Source organism: Mastigoproctus giganteus, chromosome 13 (genome assembly GCF_048544385.1).
Source record: "Mastigoproctus giganteus isolate SK-2022 chromosome 13, ASM4854438v1, whole genome shotgun sequence".
Classification (NCBI taxonomy): Eukaryota; Metazoa; Arthropoda; class Arachnida; order Uropygi; family Thelyphonidae; genus Mastigoproctus; species Mastigoproctus giganteus.
The window spans coordinates 112,997,400-113,014,099 of record NC_143587.1 but is presented as its reverse complement, the minus strand read 5'-3'; the positions used below and the strand labels follow the sequence as shown (position 1 = coordinate 113,014,099).

The 16,700-nt window shown below is 39.7% G+C and overlaps 1 protein-coding gene across 1 annotated transcript in view; it reads left to right on the top strand.

The window, feature by feature from the left end:
* Positions 1–16,700, top strand: part of LOC150076370 (protein HID1) — a 318,232-nt gene that overhangs the window by 41,799 nt on the left and 259,733 nt on the right. Inside the window, exon 3 of the mRNA XM_090387033.1 lies at positions 6,485–6,603. Within this exon, the coding sequence (XP_090243159.1) occupies positions 6,485–6,603 (119 nt within the window). The remainder of the gene's footprint in view (positions 1–6,484; positions 6,604–16,700) is intronic.

Below are 16,700 nucleotides of genomic sequence, written 5' to 3'. Positions count from 1 at the left end.
GTCTGGAGGCCTCATTTGACAATGGTACATCCATTGTCAAATGAGGGTTGCTGGAATGGGTACAAGAAGAGCAACAAGCTTGGTGAGGGATGAAAGGAGTGTTCTTACCAAGAAAGGCTTCAATTCTACAAATTGCAGCATCTGGGAAACTAGGCATCTGTAAGATGATCTGATTGAGGTGTTTAAGGCTCTGAATGGATTAGCATTAGCATTGGTAGAGGCATTTGATGCAAGAAAGCAAGCTTATGCAGCATCAGCCAAAAAAAAAAAATAAATAAATAAATAAAAAAAAATAACCACTTCCACTTCACCCCTCTGTTCGTTCGAAATACCTGTCCAGCTGAGCCTTAAACTTATTTAGGCTATCAACTTCCACGACAAGGGATGGAAGTCTGTTCCACCAACCAACCACCCACTGGCTAAAGGCAAATTTCCGCACGTCTATCCTACATCTGTCTTTCCTCAATTTGAATTTATGCCCTCTCAGGTGATTATTCTGAGCAGGAGAGAGAATCCCATCAGCATTGAGCATGCTCAAACCATTCAAGGCTTTATACACCTCTATCAGATCACTTCACTGGTGCCTAGTCTCCAGACACTGTAATTTGCAAAACTTAAGCCTTTCTTCGTAAGAGCACTCCTTTGTTCCATTCACTACTCTTGTTGCCCTTCTCTGTACTCGTTCCAGCAGCTCTACATCCTTCTTTAAAAGGCCTCCAGGCCTGTATACAGGTGCTCTAGGTGTGGTCTGACCCTTGCCTTATGCAAGGGAATAATCACATCTTTATCCCTGCTAGAAATATTCCTATATATCATTGACAGTAAACCATGAGCTACTCTTGCAGCCCGTCTGCACTCTTCAGAGAACTTCATATCTGCCTGCACAACCACCCCCAGGTCCTTTTCATTCTCTACCACTGTCAGTTAGTACCACAGAGTTGATACGTTGCTCTGGGGGTTGCTGTTTCCCATATGTAGTACTTTACATTTGTCAATGTTAAACTTCATTTGCCACCTCTCAGCCCATCTGCTCAACCTTTCCAGATCCTGTTGCAGCAGCATAGTGTCAGTAATGTCCTTGACAACACTGCCAACCTTCGTATCGTCTGCAAACTTGGACATTAAGCTTGATATACCATCATCAATATCATTTATAAATACAGAAAACAATAATGGACCCAATACTGAACCCTGAGGGACTCCACTAATAACATTAGTCCACGATGAGCAGTGTACATTGATTACCACTCTCTGTTTTCTCCCCCTCAACCACCCCTTTATCCACAGCAGAAATTTGCCTCCAATGCCACACTGCTCCAATTTGTGCAGCAGTCTTCCATGTGCAACAGTATCAAAAGCCTTTCTAAGATCCAAGTATATAATATCAAAGTTATTCCCTGCATCCAGTTCTTTTGTGACTGTATCATAGTATCCAATCAAATTGGTCAGGCAAGACTTCCCCTTAACAAAACCATGCTGTGTCCGAGCTATAACTGAAGTCTTGTTTACATGATCCTGCAGTGCTTCTTTAACCAGTACCTCCATTAATTTTCCGGGAACAGAAGTTAAACTCACAGGTTATAATTACTTGTGTCAGCCTTTGATCCTCCTTTGCGAATTGGGGTCACATTAGCACATCTCCAGTCCATGGGTACCTCCCCTGAGTCCAAGGAAGCTCTCATAATTATGGCTAAGGGTATGCTTACTTCCTTTGCTGCCTCCTTTAATATAACTGGATAGATCCCATCCACCCCAGGTGCCTTTCTTGTGTTTATCTTCAACAATTTCTCCTCCACTTGACTCTCAGAGATTACAAGATTATCTAGCTCACTGCCAGAGGTTAGTTGACCTCTGGCATTCCCCTCGCTGAATAACTCCTGATGTGTGAATGTCGATGCAAAATATTCATTTAGTTTGTTAGCTACCTGAGCAGGATCATCAACAGTTGACCCATCGATATCAAGTGGACCAATCTGATTCATCCCCTTCCTTCTAGAGTTTATATAAGTAAAGAACTCTTTGCTGTTTTTCTTTGCATCCCTTGCCAAAGATTTCTTGTAATCTGCCTTCGCCTGCCTAACCTCCTTTGTAACTTGGTTACAGATCAACTTGTATCTATCATAGGCTTCTGTGTCACGTGTTAATTTGTATGTATCCCATGCATTTTTCTTCTCTGCCATATGTCTCATTAGTTCATCTGACTTCCACTTAGGCCTAAACCTTGAACAATATTTCTTAGTTGGTATGTAAAGCCTAGTAGCATTCCAAGATAAGTTCTTTGAATGCTTCCCATTTTAAATTTGCTGTTGGTAACATCATCAGTTGGTCCCACTGTATAGAATTTATCTCAGTCCATCGTAGTCGCCTTTACGAAAGCAATAATCCTTCCCTTTACCCTTGATGGTAGTTACCTCTTTGAATAAATCCCACTTCAGCACACTGTGATCACTGTAACCTAGTGGTTCATTTATCTGCAGATTCTTAATGCATGAAGAATCACTACTGATAATCAAATCAAGAGTATTACTCCCTCTAGTTGCCTCCCGAACATGCTGATGTAGAAAACAATCATCCAATAAATCCACAAAAGCCTTGCTAGTGTGTGAGTGACCAGCCCCCAAATTCCAGTCAATATCTGGGAAATTAAAATCCCCCATTATAAGAGTCTCTGATTTACTGGCCCACTCTATTTCCCTGTACAGTTTCTTATTATACTCATCAGAGTCATTAGGCCTATAGCACACTCCTACTCTCAATTTTGATCTCCCAATGCTTATGTCACACCAAAGTGACTCAACACTGCACTGTCCAGCGATGTCGACTGGCTTCACTTCCTTGGATTTTATGTATTTCTTAACTAATAGCATAACCCCTCCTCCCTCCCTATCCTGTCTGTCCTTTCTGTAGACATTGTACTCCCCAAATTCCAGTTCTGCATTCCTTATATCTGTGTGACACCATGTCTCTGAAATCCTAACAATATCTGCCTTTGTTGTTTTGAGCAATACCTCAAATTCATCAAATTTATTTACTGAACTCCTAGCATTGGTGTACACACAAGTATACATGCACCTGTTCTTTTTCTTAACTACCCTAACACAACCCTGTGTTAGGATAGTTAAGAAAAGACGTGTGACACCACGTCTCTGATATCCCAACAATATCTGCCTTTGATGTTTTGAGGAATACCTCAAATTCATCAAATTTATTTACCAAACTCCTAGCATTGGTGTACACGCAGGTATACATGCACCTGTTTCTATTCCTAGCTACCCTAACACAACCCATGTGTTTACTTGTACCGCAATGACTCCCAGCAGTCTCTGAAATATCTTGCATCTTGTTTTTCAGGCTTCTGCTCATTTCAATAGAAGCAGTGCAAGAATCACTTCCACCTCTAACAGTGGCTACTGTTAGAGGTGGAAGTGATTCTTGCACTGCTTCTATTGAAATGAGCAGAAGCCTGAAAAACAAGATGCAGGATATTTCAGAGACTGCTGGGAGTCATTGCAGTACAAGTAAACACATGGGTTGTGTTAGGGTAGCTAGGAATAGAAACAGGTGCATGTATACCTGCGTGTACACCAATGCTAGGAGTTTGGTAAATAAATTTGATGAATTTGAGGTATTGCTCAAAACATCAAAGGCATATATTGTTGGGATATCAGAGACGTGGTGTCACACAGATATAAGGAATGTGGAACTGGAATTTGGGGAATACAATGTGTATAGAAAGGATAGACAGGACAGGACAGGAGGGGAGGAGGGGCTATGCTATTAGTTAAGAAACACATAAAGTCCAAGGAAGTGAATCAACTCTGCGGTACTACACTGACAGTGGTGGAGAATGAAAAGGACCTGGGGGTAATTGTGCAGGCAGATATGAAGTTCTCTGAGCAGTGCAGACGAGCTGCAAGAGTAGCTCATGGTGTCTTGTCAATGATATACAGGAATTTTTCTAGCAGGGATAAGGAGGTGATTATTCCCTTGTATAAGGCAATGGTTAGGCCACATCTTGAGTACTGTATACAGGTCTGGAGGCCTCATTTCAAGAAGGATGTAGAGCTGCTGGAACGGGTACAGAGAAGGGCAACAAGATTAGTGAATGGAACAAAGGGTTGCTCTTACAAAGAAAGGCTTAAGTTTTGCAAATTACAGAGTCTGGAGACTAGGCACCGGCAAGGTGATCTTATAGAGGTGTATAAGGCTTTGAATGGTTTGAGCATACTCAATGCCAATGGGATTCTTCATCTTGCTCAGAATAATCAGCAGCTCAGAGGGCATAAATTCAAATTGAGGAAGGACGGATGTCGGATAGATGTGCGGAAATTTGCCTTTGCCCAGCGGGTGGTTGGTTGGTGGAACCGACTTCCATCACTTGTTGTTGAAGTTGATAGCCTAAACAAATTTAAGGCTCAACTGGACAGGTATTTCGAGCGAACGGAGGGGTGAAATGGGAGTGGTGTGTTTTTTTTTTTTTTTTTTGGCTGATGCTGAATAAGCTTGCTTTCTTGCATCATATGCCTCTACTAATGCTAATGCTAACCCATGTCTTTACTTGTACCCCAATGATTCCCAGCAGTCTCTGAAATATCCTGCATCTTATTTTCCAGGCTGCTGCTCATTCCAACAGAATCAGTGCAAGAATCACTTTCACCTCTTCCAGTGGCTACTGTTACTCTATTAGTCCTTGTATCCCCCCCCCCAATCTAGCAGTTTTCCGACTCACCTTACACTGCCTCGATAGCATCAGCAAACATTCTTGCACCATTTCTATTTAAGTGTATCCCATCCCTGTAGAAGCAGTCTCTCCTGTTAACAAGTATAGTCCAGGCTGAAAAAAATTCTACCCCTTGAGCCTTGCACAATCTTTCCAGGGCCGAATTGATCAACAATGCTCTTATCATATACTTCCTCCTATCGTGTCTGGGCAGAATTGCAGACACTTTCAAATTCAACCCTAATTCACGTTCTTTTAAGCAAGCTTAATGCTGATGGGATTCTTCCTCTACCTCTACACATATGAGAGGGCATAAATTTAAATTTAGCAAGGAATGGTTGCAGAAAAGATGTGCAGAAGTTTGCCTTAAACCAGCATCTGGTTGATTGCCGGAACAAACTTACAGCTGTTGTTATGGAAGTTGATAGCTTGAATAAATTCAAGGAAGAACTGAGCAAACTGTTGGAGTGGATGATATGCAAAATGGGAAGTTTTTTTTTTTTTTTTTTTGGCTGATGCTTATACAGCATCAGCCAAATTTAGTGATAAGCTTGTTTTCTTGCATCGTTTGCCACTACTAATACTAATACAACACCACATGGAAGTTGGTTACAAAACTCAGTTACTATCTGGCTGAAAACAAATTTTCATGCAGCTATCCTACAACCATCCTTTTTCAGTTTAAATTTATGTCCACTTATGTGTGTCATCTGAGCAAGATTTAAGATGCTAGCATTTTTTTCAATATTAAACTTCATTTGCCACTTCTCAGCCCATCTGCCCAACTTTTCTAGATGCTGTTGCAGTAGCATGATTTTGCTATTACAAAATTATTTAGTCCTTTGTCATTCTAGAGAATTATTTTTTAATTTCCTCCAGGCTTATTTATCCAAGCTGTTGCACTCATTTTTGTGTGATTTTCATGATGAAAAGAAAAGTTTGTGGTAGGCAGCAACTTTTTGTAGAACCCTTGATTCAGTGTGCTGTATATTCATCGAAGACTGCTCCTGTGCTCTGCAAGACCTCTTGGATGAGTCTTTGATAACTTTAGGTGTGGTTTTTCTAGACAGTGTAACTGATTCTGGAACTCTCTTGTCAGAATACTTGATCTTGCTCATTCATGCTCAACTTCAGCATTGCCAGTTGTCTTCTGCTTGTACATGCAATTGCATATGAAGGTCTTTTGGAATGATGAGAAGATCCAAAATCCATCGTAATCTAACCGCTATTACAAAATTGTCTGTGCCCATTCTGCATGACATTTTGATTTCAAATACCTTTTTTACCTTTATTTACACCTCTGTGCTGCTGCTGTACTACTCTCAGTAATACTTGCATAAAAAACAATATGCATAAAATATGCTTGTTTGTTAGTGCCCTAACTTGTGGTAATATAGTTTGCTTGCATGTGTTATTGAAAAAGTTCAAAAAATGTTTTAGATATCTGAAGTTGGCTTAGTAAATTTAGAATAAATTTCAGCTTGTTTAATTAAGTTATAGCATATTTCAATCAGATTTTGGCTGCTAGGTAAGTAATATTTGAATCCTAATGAATTTCTGATACCCATATTAGTTGTGAGTATGGTAATATATAATGAATTATTGTCCTGGTATTGCATTCGGTATTTAATACATGATCATTTAGTGAATGAGCTAATATATGGTCAAATAATTTATCATCATCTAGTTATTTTGTAAATTACTCTTTAATTTTTAATTTATGTTTAAGAAACACACGAAACTTTTTATTTCATTTCATTTCAGTACTGAATTGTGTTCGGCTCTTAATACGGCTTTTGCCCTATATCTTTGAGGAGCCAGACTGGAGAGGGTTTTTTTGGTCCAGTTTACCTGTGCAGCCGGGAGATGAGACTGACAGTGAGGTAAATCTTACTGTATCATTATTACATAGACAATGAGCAGTGATAACATCACTATATGATTTTTTTTGGTTGGTGTCATCACCTCTGTGTTTACCACAGAAAGCATTATTCACCACAAAAATTTACATTTAATCTTGTGTATGTTGTAATATACACTGAGTGATCACTGAATTATGACCACCCCTATGAAAACTGAATATGACCCATTTCACCACATGAGGTACAAGAGTGCAGAGTTAGTCGACCTATATAGCATAGATAGGGTGTCAGTGGTCCAGTAGGTAGTAAAATTCTGAGTGTTGATGAGTAAAAGGAAGGATTTATTGGACTTTGATAAAGGATAGATTATGGGTGCTCGATAAGCTGGTGCCTCGATTTCCCACACGGCTGAACTGGTGGGGTGCTCGAGAGCTGCTATAGTTAAAGTGTACCAGGACTAGCATCAAAATGGTCAAACACCTGATAGAAAAACTGCAAAGATCAGTGAGAGGTTGATGTTAGAAGTGAGCGCCGGGTCTGACGACTCGTACAGGTGAACATGTGCAACACTGTTGAAGAGTTGACTACCCAATACGTGGGCCAACCCGGAACAATATCTGGCATGACTAGGCGTTGCATGTATGGGCTATACCTGCAGACGACTCCTATGTAATTCTCTTCTAACCTAGGTTCGTCGGTATAAGACTCACCTAGATGCAAGTTGGACGTTAGAAGACTGGAAGAAGGTGTGCTGGTCTGATGAGTCACGATCAATGAGTCACAACAGTGAGTCACTATTTACTCCACACCGTGGATGGTCGTGTATGGATTTGGCGTCAACAACGTGAGGCTTTTGATCCATCATGCATGGTATCAAAAGTGCAGGGTATCAAAAGTGGAGGCAGTTGTATAGTGTGGGGCATGTTTCACTGGCAGGAACTTGGACCCCTAGTGCACGTGGAACAACGTATCAGTGGTCTCCACTATCGTCAACTGCTTGCTGACTGTGTACGCCCTGCTATATTACATTTTTTCCCGAATAGCGATAGTGTCTTCCAAGATGACAGTGCACCAAGCCATTGGGCACTTGTTGTGCAGGAATGGTTTGAGGAACACAGTTCTGACTTCCAGCATATTGATTGGCCTCCGAACTCCCCTGATATCAATCCCACAGAGCACTTTTGGGACACTATGGAAAGGCATATCAGGTATCTGGATACACCAATCACCTCCATACCTGCGTTGCTGACTGCATTACACACAGCTTGGTTGGCCGTACCTCCCGAATTCTTCCGACATCTTGTTGAATCAATGCCATGTCGGATAGTTGCTGTACTGAGGGCAAAAAGGAGGACTTTTGAAGTATTAGATAGGTAGGTGGTCATAATTCAGTGATCACTCAGTGTATATAATGTGTGTGTGTGTGTGTGTGTGTGTGTGTGTGTGTGTGTGTGTGTGTGTGTGTGTGTGTGTGTGTATATATATACACATACACACAGAATAAAAGTAATAGATATGGGAGTTGTAATAAGAGGAATTATGAAGGAATATAGACCTTGGTTACTACTATGTAGAGTAGAAGGCACCCAACAACTATAAATAAATAAAAGATAGGAGGTTATGCTTTTAGTGTGGAGAGAGAGAACAGCAGGTAGTGTAATCAACCAATGGGTTAGATAACATGGAAAGGCAGTCATAAAATAACACAATTCGAACCTCAACACAGAAAGTCAAAAATATTATATTATAAGTACTTAGTGCTGTACTTCAGATGATTTCACTATCGTTGAGGGCCAGCCGTCAAAATGCCTCAAAAACCTGGCTTCCAAACATTAACAATAAACTAAAAACCTTGTATCTTTTTACCATGTGCTACGTATATTTCATGTTAGAAACAGAGGCCTAACTTTTTGCTGCATTTTGACTGATTTTGATGGCTGCCCTCGTTAACAACGTTGAAATCATCTGAAATACGGCACTAAATACTTATAATGTAATATTTTTGACTTTCTGTGTTGCAGGTTCGAATTGTATTATTTTATGACTGCCTTTCCATGTCATCTAACCCATTGGTTGATTACACTATCTGCTGTTCTCTCTCCACACTAAAAACATAACCTCCTATTTTATATATATATATATATTAGTAATATACATCTGTTAAGAAGCAAAATAAGCAGAAAAAGGAATATAACAAAAGTTATCATATGTCTAATTCTTCAAAACATGCTGTGCAGCAGTAAAGGAAGCAAAAGGATAAAAATGTGTGGTTTGTAAAATAGAAAATAGTCTGGAAAAATGAAAAGTACACAAGGTGTCTGAACTAAGAGAAGTTTAAGGGATAGTCGAAAATGGAAGTGAAGTAGCGGTTAAACAAGTGAAAGAATTTGAAAAATCTGGTACAAAAATGAACAGGGACTGAGGAAGCAAAAAATAATAATAAATAAATAAATACATAACACTGTATTCAGATGTGGGAGGGCAGTTTTAGCAAAAGGTCGAATCAGGGGAATGCAAATATGCAAAATCTGAATATAGTGGATGAAAAAAATCATACATAGTCAGGAAGTTCATCAGGGGGACTACTCCTGACATGTACCAAGCAATATGAGGGTGATATGAATGCTTCGTCTATCCTCAATCCTATTGCTATTTTCGCCTTCTTTTGACCATCTCCATCTTTTCCTCCCTTCCCAAGAATTTTACCATTCCCTATACCATTGGCTTGTCTACACGATATGAATGCTTTGTCTATCCTCAATCCTATTGCTATTTTCGCCTTCTTTTGACCATCTCCATCTTTTCCTCCCTTCCCAAGAATTTTACCATTCCCTATACCATTGGCTTGTCTACACTTTTTCGTTCAAATTTCTCTGAAAAGTTTAATTTTCTACCATGTTAACTTAACAACCTTTCACTCCCTCCGCACATCACATTTGTATTATATTTCACTTTACACTTTTGTAAATTTGTATTTATTTTAATTTACGTGATTAACTTTATTTTTATGCTGTGTTGGGACTACCTTGTCTATTAATATTACGATAAAGTCTGCATATTTTCTCCCCCCTTTTTCTAATACTGTAGACAAGTTTGGTAATGCAGTGCCTGGTACATGGGCAGGAGTAGTCCCCTGATGAATTTCCTGACTATGTATCATTTTTTTCATCCACTATATTCAGATTTTACATATTTGCCATCCCCTGATTCGACCTCTTGCTAAAATTGCCCTCCCATATTTGAATATAGTGTTATGTATTTATTTGTTATTTATTATTATTATTTTTTGCTTCCTCAGTCCTTGTTCATTTTTGTATTAGGTTTTTCAAATTATTTCACCTATTTAACTACTACTTCACTTCCATTTTCGACTATCCCTTAAACTTCTCTTAGTTCAGGCACCTTGTGTACTTTTCATTTCCATTTTCCCAGACTATTTATCTATTTTACAAACCACACATTATTTATATATATATATATATATATTTGAATAATGTTTGAAATAATTGAAAACTGAATCTTTCGTAATAAAAATAAAAAGGTGATGCAAACATCAGAGGCAGCAAAAAGCATATTCTTCTACATGATGCCTAAAATATAAAAGTAAATTAGAATGATAATTAAAAAATAAAAATAATGCTGGTAGCAGAGGGGGCACAGTCAGAGAGGGTGCTGTTAAATTAGTAGTAGTGGTATGTGATGCAAGAAAGCAAGTGTATGAGCTTATCCAGCATCAGCCAAAAAAAAAAAAAAAAAATCACACCATTCCCTCCAAATCCTGTCCAGTTCCACCTTAAATTTATTTAACCTATCAACTTCCACAACGACAGATGGAAGTTTGTTCCAGCAATTAACCACCCGCTGACTAAAGGCAAATTTCCGCACATCTATTCTACATCTGTCTTTTCCTGCCCCCTTAGGTTCGTAATCTGAACAAGTGGAAGGATCCCATCAGAATTCAGCGTGCTCAAGGCCTTATACACCTCAATCAGATAACCGCGCAGGTGCCTAGTCTCCAGCCACTGCAATTTGCAGAACTTAAGCCTCTCTTGGTAGGAGGATCCCTTCATTCGCCTCACCAATCTTGTTGCCCTTCTCTGTACACGCTCAAGCAAATCTACATCCTTCCTAAAATGAGGCCTCCAGAACTATACATAGTACTCAAGGCGTGGCCTGACCATTGCCTTATACAGCGGGACAATCACCTCCTTTTCCCTGCTAGCAAAATTCCTATATATCATTGACAAAACCTGATGACCTGCCCTGGCAGCCTGTCTGCATTGCTCAGAAAACTTCATATCTGACTGAACAATTACTCCCAGGTCTTTTTCATTTTCTACCACCTTAAGTGTAGTACCACACAGTTGGTACGTTTCTCTGGGGTTACTTCTACCCATATGCAGTACTTTGCATTTGTCAAGGTTAAACTTCAGTTGCCACTTCTTAGCCCATCTGCCCAAATTATCTAGATCCTGTTGCAGTAGCACACTGCCATTACTGTCATTAACAACCCTGCCAACCTTTGTATCATCTGCAAACTTCAACACTAAGCCTGATATACCTTCATCAATATCATTGATAAATATACAAAACAACAGAGGACCCAACACCGAACCCTGTGGGACTCCACTAATAACATTAGTCCACGAAGAGCAGCACCCATTAATTACCACCCTCTGTCTTCTCCCACTCAACCATCCTTTTATCCATTGTAGCAACTTACTCTTAATACCATTCTGCTCCAATTTGTACAATAGCCTTCCATGTGCAACAGTGTCAAAAGCTTTCCTGAAATCCAAATATATAATATCAAAATTATTTTTTGCATCCAGTTACTTTGTAACCACATCATAATATCCTATCAAATTTGTCAGACAAGACTTTCCCTTAATAAAACCTATGCTGTGTCTGAATTATTGCTGCAGTATTGTCTAGATGATCCTGCAGTTCATCTTTAACCAGTGACTCCATTATTTTACCCGGAACAGAAGTTAAACTAACTGGTCTGTAATTACTCGTGTCACCCTTCGATCCCCCTTTGTGAATTGGGGATACATTTGCACATCTCCAGTCCGTGGGGACCTCCCCTGAGTCCAAGGATGCTCTCATAATTATGGCTAAGGGTTTGCTTAGTTGCTTTGCCGCCTCCTTTAATATAACTGGATAGATCTCATCCACCCCAGGTGCCATTCTTATGTTTAACTTCAACAATTTCTCCTCCACTTTGCTCTCAGTTATTACAAAATCATTAAGTATCCTGCTACAATTTGATAACCTTTTGCCATTTTCAAACCTTAATAACTCCTCATGTGTGAATGTAGATGCAAAATACTCATTCAGTTTGTTTGCTATCTGAGCAGGATCATCAGATCAACAGTGGAACCATCAATATCAAGTGGACCAATCAGATTCATCCCCTTCCTTTTAGAGTTTATATAAGTAAAGAAATCCTTGCTGTTTTTCTTAGCATCTTTTGCCAAAGATTTCTCGAAATTTGTTTCAATTTAATCAATTTCTGTTTAATTGGCATTTAAAATTTAATTGATTATTGTCTTTGTATTTAGATCTAAATTATCATGGGAGAGTTTCTGCTGCAATATTTTACTCTTGTTACCCTTCTTCTCTCCCTGTTGGTTTGATTGTTGTGTTTAAATTTGACTATTTTCGCTCTTCTGTCTTGCCATGCCTGGCATTATTTTTAATTATCATTCTAATTTACTTTTATATATATATATATATATATATATATATATGTATATGCATAAAGTATTGCTGTATTCTGTCTGAACATCACTATAATGTTAGTAATGATATAGAAATGGCACTGGATTTGACCCTAGATAACTCTGCAAATGTGGACTGGTATCTAAGAAATAAGTAGTGCTTCTTAGAGGTAATATTTTTAATGTCAATACACCTTAAACCATGGACTAAGTGGGGTCTAGTATCAGGCCACCAGACTATTGGGGCAGTTTCCTTTTTTTTTTGTTTTTTTATATTTTCAATTTTGTTATTTTTATAAGAATTTTTATTGTTTTTATTTATGAACAATAAATCTGTATTTACTTTTAAAATAAATGTTTTTGTTACTTATTAAAATTATGCTTTCCACTGACTATAAGAGGGTTCATCATAGTATTAGTAGTGGCAAATGATGCAAGAAAGAGCTTATAGCATAGGCCAAAAAAAAAAAAAAAAAACTTCCCATTTCATCTATCCATTCTCTTCAACAATTTGCCTAGCTCTTCCTTGAATTTATCCAGGCTATCCACATCCACAACATCAGATAGAAGTTTGTTCCAACAATCAGTCACCCTTTGGCTAAAGGCAAACATCTATTCATCAATTCTCTAACCATCCTTCCCAGTTTGAATTTATGCCCCCTCATGTGTGTAGTCTGAGCAAGAGGAAGAATCCCATCAGCATTGAGCTTGCCCAATCCATTCAAATCCTTAAACACCTCAGTCAGATCACCTAGCAGGTGCCTAGTTTCCAGATGCTACCTTAAGCCTTTCTTGATAAGAGCACCCCATTGTTTCCTTTACCAATCTTATTACCTTTCTCTGTACCTGCTCCAGCAGCTCTACATCCTTCCCAAAATGAGGATTGCAGACTTGTATGCAGTACTGAAGATGTGGCTCGATTATTACCTTATATAATAGAATAATCACCTCCTTGTCCCTGCTAGCAAAATACTTGTATATCATAACCTATGTGCTGTCCTGGCAGCCTGTCTGCACTGCTTGGAGAACTTCATGTCTGACTGCACAATTACCCCAGGTATTTTTCATTTTCCCCTACCCTAAGTGTAGTACTTTATTAATGTACCACACAGTTGGTACATTAATCTGGGATTACTGCTACCCATATGAAGTACTTTGCATTTGTCAATGTTAAACCTCGATTGCCATTTCTCAGCCGAACTGCCTAATTTTTAGGAAACCTGCCAACCTTCGTATCATCTGCAAACTTATAAACCTGATATTGTTTCTTCAATATTATTAATAAATATAGACAACACAATACCAAGCACTGAACCCTAGGGGACTCCACTGATAATATTTGTCCGTGATAAGCGGTAGCCATTAATAATAACTGTCTTCTCCCCTTTATCCATAGCAGTAACTTGCCCTTAATGCTGCACTGCTCCAATTTATACAGCAGCTATTATGTACAACAGTATCAAAAGCTTTCCTGAAATCCAAATATATGATATAAAAATAATTTTTTTGCATCCAGTTCCTTCGGTAGTGCATAGAGGTCTGGAATCCTCATTTTGGGAAGGATGTAGATAGGTAAGAAGATTGGTAAAGGAAACAAAGGGGTGCTCTTACCAAGAAAGGCTAAAGTTCTGCAGATTGTCCCTTGATAAACCCATGCTATGAATGAAGCATAACCGCAGTCCTGTCTAGATGGTCCTGCATTACTTCTTTAACCAGGGACTCCATTATTTTCTTTGGAACAGAAGTTAAGTTATCAGGTCTGTAATTATTGATGTCACTTTTTGATCCACTTTATTAATTGATGATATATTCAAACATGTTGAGTCCACTGGGATGTCCTCTGAATCAAAGGATGCTCTCATAATTATGGCTAAGGGTCTGCCTCCCTTAATATAATTGGATCGATCCCATCTGCCCCAGGAACTTTATATATACAGTAAACCCCCGCTATTCGCTGGGGTTACGTTCCTGAGAAATGCCGCGAACACTGAGTTATGGCTCCCATAGTAATAAAGGGGTTTCGTTCCAAAGTATGAAATATATAAGAAAAACTAGTCTAAAATTTTGTCTACGTATCTATTATATGTACCTTCATAATATGACTATGTACATAGACAGTACATAGTGTATATGTGTTTAGGGTCTAACGGCACCAGGGGTTTCCCCCATCTCCGCGTAATATACATTGTGGTGTGATACAGAACACTGTAGAGGCCAGAGGTTTAAAAGTGTGTGGATATTGTGGTGTGTAATGTTTTGTACTGTTATTCATCTGGTCTTTTAGCCATTGGGTCTCAAATGAAACCCACCGTTGCCCACACTATGTCTCATGGAGGCAGACAAGGTACACCAGTATTTTAGAAATTTACTATTTACTCTGTCAGGTCCTGCCACCTAATTTCCTGAGATTTCAGTGACTAGGACCTAAAAAAAAAAAAAAAAAAAAAAAAAGCGGAGGGGGGAAGAAACGCTAGAAATTGGGTCAGGCCAAAAGAAATATAAGTTATACGGGTTAGTTTTTTTTTTTTAATTTTAGTGTGGGGCTTGTATAGTTTTGGAAAGGATCAAACGCTAGTCGCAAGATAGCTAGAGAGGGAAGGGAGGCTGAAGACTGGGGAGTGAAAGACAGAAATATGGGGTCAATAGTGAAGATAACCCCAAAAGTCGGCGGGGCAGGCCCATTCCTCACCAGGTGAAGATAGGGGATGGCAGGGGGGAGGGTACAGAGCAACCATCCCCTGCCAAGGGAAGGGAAAGAAAGTGAACCGAGTGAGGGTACCCGGTTCAGATTGCCTAATGATGTTTCGGCAGCAAACTGCATAATGTCTTTGTCAGGTCTTCGTATGCCATTCCTGGGACATGTTGTCCCGTCTGTGTGAGTGGTCAAGTCCAGATAATGACTCCAGTTTAAGCCAGTGGTCAGATCCAGGTTAAGTTAATGATTAGTTTTTCAGATTGTAGCTGTTAGGTTTTTGTTTGGTTGACACATAAGGATCTTTATTATGGATGACGAGTGGTTAGTTTGTGGGAAAATTCCTGCTAAGGTTGTGGGTATGTTCTTCTTATAGTAAAAAGGTCCTGCGCAAACTGCGTTAAGGCTTTATAGTTGTCCTTGCTCTCCAGGAGATATTGTTCTTGGTTTATTGGCGAGAAACGTATTCTAGTTATTAAGAGGCAGCGGAGGTCTTTGTATAGTTGGCAGTGGTGCACGCGGTGCTCTCATGTCTCTGGCTGTCCACAATGGTAGAGAGGGGTGTCACTCAATCCAAAACTGGAGAGTTTTGCTCTTATTGCGCCATGTCCCGTGAGTAGGTAAGATGTCAGCAGTCCCGGTGCTGACACAGTTTTCCCAGTTTGGACTTTTGGGAAACACTAGTTGATTATCAGGTATAAATCTTCGGGTGACTTCCCCTTTTATCGAAGTCGTCCAGCTGGTTTGCCAGGCCTGCTGTAGGTGGGTGTGAAGGCATTTTTTCTCGAGTTTACGATCGTTCGCTGGATCAGTTGTGTTGTCTAGGCAGGTGATTGCTTTGCCTTTGGATAGTTGATAAAGCAACCCACAGCGGACGATCTCCAGGTCCAGGGGGAGAGTGCCCAAGAGGACCTGGAGGGCATGGGTGCTTACAGTACAGCAGGCTCTCGAGATTGTCAGTAGGACTGAACGTTGAATGGTCTCTAGCTTCCTTTTGTTTACTGCTGTTACCACCTTGTGGAACCAAACTCCTGATGCGTATGTTATTGCTGGTAAGAAGACTGCCTTATAGAAGAGGGCTAGGGTCCTCTTCTTAAGCCCCCAGTCGTGACGAGTGACTGTAGCTATTAGTGTGGAGTATTTTTTGATTTTGCTTCGGAGGTAAGTAAGATGGGGTGTGAGAATAAGCCTTAATTTTGCAGATCTCCATACTGCTGGGAAATGGCCTGCTTCAAGGCAATGGTTGAAGAGGTTTAGGATCTCATTTGGGATGGTTTCAACAGCCTTCTTTACGATCTTGGGCTCCGGCATATCTTCTCCTGGAGATTTGTTGTTTTTTATTTTTGCTGCAGCGGTGTCCAGATCTTCCTTGGTGAAGCTGTCTTCCACTTGGTCCGTGGTGTATGTGCTGTTTTCCTCACATAGTAGTATTTGCTCTGGGGTGCTTGGTGGCATGTGTTGATGGAACATGGCATCAAGGATGTTATTTATAGATTCGGACCATGTCTTTGTATACGTGCCTTGTGGTGTCTTGGTGGCTGGGATGACTTCTCCCCTGGGGAGTTTGTTTGTGATTACTCTGTAGACCACTCCCCATGGAGCAGAATTTCCAACTGTGGAGACTAGGTGCTCCCAGGAGCACTTCTTCCTTTGTTTAATCAGGGCTGTGTATTCATTTCTTGCCATTTGGTACTGCTGCTTGA